A 10432-nucleotide genomic window follows, 5' to 3' on the forward strand; every position below is an offset into this window, starting at 1 on the left:
GTGGTCAAACCACTCTTTAATCTCTCTGTGATGACCTGAGGACTAGTGCTAAGAAAATTCAAAGGTCATCTTAACCAAGCAGTCTCGCTGGGTGGCCCTGTGTGGCTTCGGACTCCTAGGGTTCAACTTACCCTCCAGCTTCAGCACCATTGTCCCTGGCCGGGGTCCTTTTTATTTTATTTTTTTAAATACATTTTTTATTAATTTATTCATATTACATCTCAGTTGTTAGCCCATCCCATGAATCCTCCCATTCCTCCCTTCCTCCCACTTCCCCCCTACTCCCCTCCCCTAAGTCTGTGTCTGAGGGGGACCTCCTCCCCTTGTATATGAACAATAGGGTATCAAGTCTCTCCTTGGTGACCTATTATCTTTCCTCTGAGTGCCACCAGGCATCTCCATCCAAGGGACATGTTCAAATATGGGGCACCAGAGTTTGTGTGAAAGTCAGATCTCCTTCTCCACTCAACAATAGAGAATGTCCATCGGCTAGTCCGGGTACGGGTTCGAGGTTTACTGCCTATTTTTTTCCTTGGCTGTTGCCACAGTTTGCGGAGGACCCCAGGGCCCAGACTCGTCTGTAGTTTTCCAGGACCCGCTGGATCCTTCTATTTCCTAATGTGAAGATAAATATAGAGTGTATACCTGCATTGCTCCTTTTATTGACAGCACAGTTTCCAGAGCCAGGTGGGCTCAATCTCCTGTACTGAGAGAAGCTACACACCAAATATTCTAGGCCCCTCCCCAACAGACACACACAGACACGCCTTCCTTAGTTAAAAGTAGTTTAAAAATTGTTAGGTAGGACACAAATTTGTCCTTCAGTAACAGCCAGAGAGTATACAATGCTGAGCCCAGAAGAGTACCACAGTCTGCCACACTCCTGGGACCAGAACTGGACCTGATGGGCTGCTGTGCAGACAGAGGAAGAGCAACTTTCAGCTCAGTCTGAAGAGTGAGGCGAAGAACAAATAGAGAAAGCTTGCTGCGGGAGCGACTTCCCTACAGGCAGCAGTGAGCCTCAATGCTCAAATCTCCCACCAGGCCCAGCTCATGCTGGCTCCAGCTTGGTGAACGCTTTCATTTATCCAGGGATCAGTAGCCAGGGGGGAGAAAGTTTCATTCTCCAGCTGTTGTGTCATTTCCCTTGATAAGTCCTAAATTGACCGCGTTATCCGGCACCAAAGGAGCCTTCCTGTGGTAGGCAGTTTTTATTATGTGCCCTTTCAGGAGACAAAGGCAGCTGTGTCAGTAAACCGCTATGGGGAAAAAAAAGACAATATTATTCTCACAGCTTCATAACCATGCTCTTCTGAGGGGTAATGTGAACATAAGAAATGAGGCGAGATTACCGTCTATTATCCTGGCTACATGGTGATCAGCTAACAGGGAAACACAAAGTGCCATTTCCTTACTGGGCAGTTGTTAGCACGGAGAATTCCAATTAAGACATTTCAAAGAGAAACCTTCTTGTGTTTATGTTTTTGCACCATATATGAAAGGACTTACCAGCAACGTGGGACAGAATCCCTCTAGCAAGAGCCTCTTCTTGCCGGCTACTGCTGTTAAGCCCTGAAGAAGTGTGCTCTTGCTTTGGGGACGTGGCAGGGTAAACAGGAGTGACTATCTGGGATGGAAGTGTCTTGAAGGATGGCTTTGTGGAGGAGGAAGGTGTGTTGAAGGATAAGAAACAAAGAAGACATTATGATGGTTTCCCCCATTGCCCTGTGGCTGCTCAGTGACACACATCCCGACTGGCTGCGTGTTGACATGTTGATCCTATTTTAAAAACATCTCCACAGATCCCCAAACGGCATCGGGTGAGGTGGACGGGGTTAATCTGGAGGAGATCCGAGAATTTGCCAAAGCTTTTAAAATCCGACGCCTGTCCCTTGGCCTGACACAGACTCAGGTGGGACAAGCCCTCAGTGCCACAGAGGGCCCCGCATACAGCCAGTCGGCCATCTGCAGGTAACGGGAGCTGCATGCTGTCACCTGTCCTGGCCAGCCAGGGCCTTATTTGTTCTTGTAGCTCAGCTTGTCTTCTCTGGGTGGGCAAAGCGAAAGAACGGAGCACGGGAATTAAAGCTGGGGTAGTGGTGTGTTGGGACTGGTGACATTGATGCAAAATGGGGTGCCAATGAAGAGTTAAGGGGTCCTGGCCTCCTAACTCCTATCAACTCCAAGAACTTCCAAGGCTGACAAGCGGGCCATGCCCCTCCTCCATGCCCCTGCCAGATGAGGATGGCTGTCTACACGTGGGCACCCTGAGCAAAAGCAAAGTTGCTAGTCTATACTACTATTAACTACCCAGAGATGGCTAACACACATTCTAATAAATTTCACTATCTTGTGGAAGGAAATTTTTTAAAGATTTTATTTATTTATTATATATACAGCATTCTGCCTGCAGGCTAGAAGAAAGTACCAGATTTTTTTATAGATGGTTGTGAGCCACCATGTGGTTGCTGGGAATTGAACTCATGACCTTTGGAAGAGTAGTCAGTGCTCTTAACTTCTGAGCCATCTCTCCAGCCCCAGAAGGAAATTTTATAACTTACTTTCCCCTGGAAGGAAGGAAGGAAGGAAGGAAGGAAGGAAGGAAGGAAGGAAGGAAAACAAACCCTGTTTTAAATGTCTTACAAATGGATAATGAATCTGGTGTAACGGTGCCCACACCCTCCTTCCACATTAAATAAATAAATGACTGAATCCAGCCTTGGTTGTGTTTGAGTTGATCCGGGTTAAGTCTTCAGGAGCAGCCCCCGCGCATGCATGTGTGTTGCTCTAATCCCATGTTTATGCATGAGGTAGTGAAGGCACTCTGTAGGAGCTTTCTCCTCTTGGGCAATGCCTTAGGAGTCCCTCTCCATCAGGAACAGCCAAGAAACCAACTCTAAACTCATTTAAGTGGATTTTGTTCTTGGTGATCCATGAAATGCTGTCTTTTTATCTGCTCTTTATACTTTTAATGTATTCCCCAAAGGACAGAAGTGTACTTTCCCTGCAGTTTAAGACTAAGGTTATAAATAACATCAGTATGGGGTGGCAGCTTGCAGCTCACATTTTGCTCAATGATTTTCCATAAAACCCATTGATTGTTGTTAAATACAAAAAGCACCATAGGATCCTCTCACTTCTATGGTCTCCCCTACTGTTTTTTCTTATAAGATACCTCCCTGTAGAAAATAACCTTTATTCAGTCTATACAAGGCTACTACCGCTGGGAAATTTATATCAAGGCTTGTATATGTTATTCCAAACAACACATACAGAAGCATCAAACGCTAACAAGCAACATCAATGATGGGAATACTGTCACTCCCTGTCGGGAGACATTAATTTTGTCTGGTCCTGAAGCCTTATGATCAAGGAAGCCACAGGTCTTTTATTTTGATGCCAATTTGCGATTGTTGCTAAATTCCTCTTTGGCTTATTTTAGCTCTAAAATGTGATTTTCTTTTATCGACTGGAGAGCTCTCTAATGTTTCAGTTCATGCACGCACACAGATTCCTGGGCATCCCCAATCAGATATGCTGATTGGTTAAATCTTCCCCCAGAGGGAAGGGAAGGATGCTGTAGATTGCAGGCCTCTAGAAAAGCTATTATCGCTTCACAGAACAGACACCCAGACTTCGGGGCTTTGATCTAATTTCCAGTGTTTCAGTGATGCTGTTTTTGAAGCCATTTCTCCTAATTAATTAATTCATTAATTAGTCTTGAATCGAGACTTTACACTGGAATAGTCTCAGTGAGTTCAAAGCCTGGGAAATGATGCTCCTCAGTGCCTGCACACGGGGGCGCCACTGTGCTAATTAGCTGCTGCAGTGACTCTTAGATGTTGTGTGAGGACCTTCTTATCAGAGGTACAAAGGGAAGATGACACCGACACCGATGTACCAGACTCCCCCCACACACACACAAGCTCTGCCCCTCAGCACCACTGCCCATGAGGCCAGTTGTGCAGATGCTATTGAGAGTTCAAGCTCCAGGCTTTTATGATGAAGGCCAACAGAGTGCAGAACATGGCAAATTATCCCAACGGTGGCTTTGGGGAGCCGGCCACAGGTGACAAGCTCGTTAATGACACCAAGTGATTAACCAGCCTTGCTCTGAGAGCAGAGGGCTTCTTCCTTCCTTAGTAAGTACTAGAAGGTGCATTTTTTCAAAGCAAAACAAATGCCTTCCTGAACTCTGAGTGGAAGGGAGTGCCCTGCAGCTAAAGCCTCGAGAGCATTTTAGCTGCTCATCTCAACAAAAGGGTCTTGAGATCCCAACAGTCAAGTTGTGGCAAAGGAAGGAAGGCCAGCCTGCTCGATCCTTTTGCCAGCATCTGAAAACACCAGATGATTGCTTCTGAGCAACGTGCAACACTTTAAAGGAGAGAAGCTCTGTGCCCACTGTTGTCAATACGGGGACATGAATTTGGACTTACAATAAGGAAACAAATGAACAAAGTAGCTGTTCCTCCTTTGTCTTTCACTGGCACTACGGATTTAGTACCAGAAAGGACTTTTTAAAACACTCTATGTAATTTTTTTTTCCAGGATGCTCCTTACTTTTTAAAGTAAATGTAGCAAAGAATTGCTGATGGCAATTGATAGATAGAAGACCTCATTTACAGAAAATGATATCATTCAAGTACAGTTTGCAGATATCCCACATTAAACACAGCATGATGCCCTGGTACAAAAGTGCACCATTACACTGGCTGCTGATTGGAAGGCATGAGGTGGCCTAAGCCCACCCAGGGGTGGGGTATTCCACGGTAATTACAATGTTTCCAGCTGTTTAGGCGAGAACTGTAAAGTGACAACTGGTCTATGTTTTACCTGGACAGGAGGCATGTTGTTAACTTACACATGGGGAAAATTGTTACCAGAGAGGAGGATGTTAAAGCAAGACACAAGGGGAGGTAGAGAGAGGCATGAAGGGGGGCGTGGCCCAGGAGCCATCCAGGCTATGCTAGTAGATAGCTGTGATGTTTTTCCAGACCAGCACAATGGAGAGGAAAACCAAATGTAAACCATAATTATTTTAGGTGAAAGAGGATGACAGCTGTTATCTTGAATGCCACTTTCTTGGTTAATTTCTGCCTGAAGAATTCTGAGGGTTGGGGAAATCATTCTGGGAACAGCCCAAGAGGCAGCTTAGATCTAAAGAGTTTTGAGAGAAAAGGCCTGCGAGTTGCTTGTGTTTCCCTGGTGTATGCTGGCGCCCCTTCCTCCCTCCCCGACCCTCTTTCGCGTGCCTGGGGATCTGCATGGCTGGCATGGAGCTTGCTGGGAGTGTGGGTGCTGGCTGGGACAGGGCTGGCTACCGTGCAGCTGGCTGCTAACCTGGAGTGAATTCACCCTGCCAGGCAATCAGGCAGGCAGGCAGGCAGGAGGCCCACCCTGGCAGAGGACTCAGTGTAAAACTGTTCTTTCTCAATTCTCCCCCCAGACACACCATCCTGAGAAGCCACTTTTTCCTACCACAGGAAGCCCAAGAGAACACTATAGCTAGCAGTCTGACAGCCAAACTGAACCCTGGCCTTTTGTATCCTGCCAGGTTTGAAAAGCTGGACATCACCCCTAAAAGTGCCCAGAAGATCAAGCCGGTGCTTGAGCGGTGGATGGCTGAGGCTGAGGCCCGCCACCGAGCGGGTATGCAGAACCTCACGGAGTTTATTGGGAGTGAGCCATCCAAAAAGCGCAAGCGGCGCACCTCCTTCACACCCCAGGCCCTTGAGATCCTCAATGCCCATTTTGAGAAGAACACACACCCCTCAGGGCAGGAAATGACAGAGATTGCTGAGAAGCTAAACTATGACCGGGAAGTAGTTAGAGTTTGGTTCTGCAATAAGAGACAAGCGCTGAAGAACACAATTAAGCGCTTGAAGCAGCACGAGCCGGCCTCTGCGGTCCCGCTGCTGGAGCCCTTAGCCGACTCTCCGGAGGAAAACTGCTAGACACACCCAGTCGTGGGCAGAAGGAAGCGCCACAGAAACTAAACACTACCCTGAGTCTCCACAAGGAAAAAAAAAAAAAGGAAGGAAGAAAAGAAGAAAGAAAGAAAAAAAAAGGCTTTAAAGACAACCTCAGCCATCATCTCCCTTGTATGTAAAAGACTGAAAAAGAAAAACTACCAAATGGGCAGAATGGTTTATACGTGTCCATTGGTTTTCCAAAAGGAAAAAGGAAAAGAAGTTTTACATTTTTAAACAAGAAATACACCACACAGAAGGAATATGTGGTAGTAGGGTCACGCCTCCCTGACCTGTCTCCCTAAAGCCAGTTTTTTTTTTTTAAAGCAAACCAAATAACCACTTACTTTTATCTGTATATGATGAAAATGTGAACACCTTTTAAGGAAAAAAAAAAAACTAAACCAAAAAAAAAAAAATCAAAACAACAACAACAAAACCACCACCACAAACTTCTTATCTGTTCAAAGTGAATGCAAGCCTGCCACCTGGAGGAGGAACTGCCTCCCTTCAGGGACTAAGTGCTGATCACTGCAAATCCTATTAACCAAAGTCGGAAACACTGCAAACGCTATTGCTACTCGCCTCTGCGTGTAACATTGTATTATGAATTTTTACATTTGTACCAACAGAAAAGTAGGAAGCCCGCTTTCTCTCATCTTTCTCAGCCTGTTGTCTCCGCCCCCGGGGTGGATGCCATTGTTGACGTCATTCCGTATGGCTCACTCTCTACCGATTCGCTTCTTAGCAGACCAAGCAGCTTCTTTTCCCCCTGAATCGTGTTGTTTTATTTTAGGCGGGTGGTGGAGTGGAGAAACAACCTGGATTGTGTGCCAAAGCATTCATGGCTTTCGTCTCACTTTGAGTTGTAGGTTTGAGAAAGAAAACGGAGCTCACGCGTCCCGCATCCCAGAACCACTAGGGCTGACTGCTGGGTGACTGTCAACACTGGCAGATGCTGTAATTGTGCTCACGGTCCACACCAGAGCTTGGGATTTTTTTTTCTCAGTCTACTAGCCACATATGTGGAGAGCTGATCAAAACGAATTCTGTAATATAAACATCAGTTGCACATATGGTTCAATACTTTCGTCTGTGTTATGCTTATGTTCAAAGCAATTTCTCTCAGAAGTCTGATAGCCAAAGAAATGTCTCAAGGTTCAGTCAACACACTCGCACACAAGCATGTTCATCCTCATCCACCTTGTACAAAGAGAGAAGCCACAAAGAAAATGGTGGTAGCCTAGATCGTTAGGGGCTGTTGAGTATCCTGTTAACCTCACCTTTTCTGCTGCTTCTTTCATCAAACCGTCTTGGCAGACATTTGGAGCTGGGTTACAACTCTTCTTGGGATATATAAATGGGATACAATGTGACAAGCAATGTGACAAGCAAAGTTAAGCAATTGGAATTGGGCTCTGCCTTCTTGACTAGGAGTTTTAGCAGCAAAGGCGCTCCAATAAAGAGAAAATACACAGACATACTCATAAAACACATCAGAAGAGCCTTCACTGTTAGCCTACTAATTGATTTTAAAAATAGCTTCCCCAAGGCATGGGCCAGGAGACCAAAGAAGGCCACAGAATGCACTAAGGGGGAGGATGGCAGGACAAGGGACCTCCTGGAGCCTACAGATGTTTTCACCCAGATGAAGGCAGAGGGTTCAAAGCAGGTGAAGGAGAACCATCAGTGTGCTTGTTGTCAAAATGTAAATATTCATGAGTGATTAAAAAGCATGCTCATGTACTGTCTAGAGGCAAATCATGAATGGGATAGAGAAGCCCCCCCTCACGTTGCCCAGTTGGTTACAAAGACCATCTTCTCCCCCAGCACCCCTCCCACCCAGGGATTCTAGATTTTTTGTTCTGTTGGCTCCTTAGCTGGTTATGAAATGGGAGGATGTAATAGTCCCCTCAGATGGTTCAATCAGCAATCATAGAAACAATAATCATGGAAGTAGAGAGAGTCAATAATAAAAGTGTTTCCATGCCAACAGTCTGATGCTAATTGGACCACACCCAGCCTGATCAGTGCCAACTACACCATGGTAGCATTTCACCACTACAAAAACTGCACAGATACCAGCAACCCAGAAACCGAAACCTTATTGATTAAATAAGATTTTGTATTCCCCTAGGACCTGTTCCAAATTCCATCAAGAAAAGCTCCCCAAGAAGAGACGTTAACACGCTACCATATGACGGATGCTAAATGTTTAAATCAGAACCAGCAGCCCGCATGTGAGGCCTGCTCAGGTCTGAGATCTGCAAGTGGGAGAGCATAACCAGAATAGTGAAAATATAAAATAAAAGTAACCACCGAGTAGAACAAAAAAGAAATGAATTCATCCCAAGGTGGTAAAACTATTCATGTGCAGTGATTTTTTTATAGTTTTATAATTTTGTATTGTTTTATAAATTATTTATATAGTGTTGTAATGCTTCTTATATTGATTTTTTTACTGATAAATTTTTTGCTACAAGGCAAAAAAGATGCCTGAACAGATTCTTAGGAATATAAACTGTACTTGGGAAACACATAAGCCTTCAGGACCACACCTACTGCTTAATTTTATTAGACATTTTTATTTCCTCTGGTAAACAACTTCATATGCCAATAGCATCTAAGTGTCTTTTATGTTTTCATGAACTGAAGGTTAAGGTTAAGGTTGCTGCCAACAAAAATTAAAAGCCACTTTGGGTGTATGTGACTGTATTTCAAGCTTCTGCGTCTTTCTCACACACTTTTTAAAAATTGTTGCCATCTTCATTTTCTTCATTACTGACGAGACATGACAGCCGATATTGTATTTTACACTTGCTTGTGGGGATTGTTTTCTCTTTCAACCAAAAAGATATTTTGAACAGTTAAAAGTTTCACTTGCCTTTGCAAGTTCTGGACTCTTCGTGTCGTGATCACACAGTTACACACGCAACACAAAATAGAACAAAATAAAAATAAAAATTAAAAAAAAACAAACAAAAGGAGCTGGGGAAGCAGAACCAAACAAGTAGAGGCGTATCAAAGAACTCAAGCTGTAACCAAAAAGAAATCCCATTGCCTTTGCTCTCTTCTCTACGCTGGACCAAAGCTCAGTATGTGTAGGAATATGCACATTGTGTAGATATGGCTAAATGTTGCTGACAATCTTGCAATACTAAACTGTTCCTATTTTAAGAAAAAAAATATCACAAACTGTTCATCAATGTTTTACCTCAGCACTCTACTTGTACCCAGTTAATGATCGAGCATAAAAACAATGGAGAAAAAGAAAATTGATTTTCATTTCCATGTCTGACTGTAAAATCCGTTTGGATAAATTTTGTAATGAGCTTTTGTCATGTGACTTGCTTGTTTTCAACTTGAGGCACATTGGCTTATTTGTTGTGGAAAAGTGGGTGGTTGTTTTTGTTTTGTTTTGTTTTGTTTGATTCATTATTTCGTCCTCTGTGCTGTGATCTAGACTGGTCACCAGGGTCACTTAAATGAGGCGCTGCAAAGAAATCTGCTTCTCCATGCCTGGAGAAGGAGGCAGCAGGAGAGAGGGCAGGAAAATAGACTGGGTTGTTCTGAGAAAAAAAAAAAAAACTCATTATGACGAGACATTGACATGACAGACTTGTGACCAAGAAGCCAAACTGGATATTGAAAAGCTCCTTACTTGTCCTAACATTGAAACCAAAGCTGACTTATCTGCACAGGTTGCTTAACGTTTAAAAAAAAATAAAAAATAAATAAATAAAAACTGTACTTAATCTAGAGCAATATCTGTATGGTCCGTAAAGCTGCACTTTGTGTATTTCTTAACAGCTTCAGATCTGTCACTTTTAATTTGTACCATGAAAAAATAAAGACTTGTTTGACATGAACTTCTCAGCTAAGTATGTCTGGCACTCAGGTATGTCACTCAAAGTGCAAGCATTTATCTAAGGGTACATTACAACCCCACAGGTTGAGAAAAGGAAACGCCCGGTTCGTTTGGGTTCTTTTTATTGCATGGTACAGAAATCCCACACAAGCTTACCTGAGTGACAGGACGCCATGTCTCATAACTTATTGGGAAGCTGTCTGGTACAAGTCAAGCACAGCTGGTTCAGTCCCTTCCTGTGCCTGTCTTATGTGGCTCTCTTCTCAGTCTGGCCCCCTAATGGCTGCCCAACAGTGCTGAGCCGTGCTCTGTCCTCTAGTTTCTACGCAATGGTAGGTACTGGGTCGGCGAGGCTAAATCACAGGCTCCCTCTTGTCTAGGTGGGACATGGAACCCCACAATAGCAGGACCACGAGAGTGAAAGAAGAGTCTCCTCTCAAGAACCAGAAAAATGGAAGGTGAGATGTAGCAAAGGCACAGCAATGCAGAGGAAAAGTTGGGAACCACTGCAGGCGGCTGTTCTGCCCAGCTGGGAGCCAGGACACCTTTCTGCTGCTCCAAGTCATGCCATGCATAAACCACAGATTTCACACAT

The 10432-nt window shown here is 44.3% G+C and overlaps 1 protein-coding gene across 1 annotated transcript in view; it reads left to right on the forward strand.

Moving 5' to 3' along the window:
• POU6F2 (POU class 6 homeobox 2) overlaps nucleotides 1-9831 on the forward strand; it is a gene marked incomplete at its 5' end in the record, with an annotated part of 488714 nt that extends 478883 nt beyond the window's left edge. The window contains 2 exons of the mRNA XM_084795181.1: nucleotides 1803-1971; nucleotides 5447-9831. Coding sequence (XP_084651307.1) covers nucleotides 1803-1971; nucleotides 5447-5954 — 677 coding nt within the window. The 3' untranslated portion in view covers nucleotides 5955-9831. The remainder of the gene's footprint in view (nucleotides 1-1802; nucleotides 1972-5446) is intronic.
• Nucleotides 9832-10432: the final 601 nt, after the last annotated feature.

This window comes from Acomys minous (genome assembly GCF_964271855.1).
Source record: "Acomys minous genome assembly, chromosome: 9".
NCBI classification, from domain to species: domain Eukaryota; kingdom Metazoa; phylum Chordata; class Mammalia; order Rodentia; family Muridae; genus Acomys; species Acomys minous.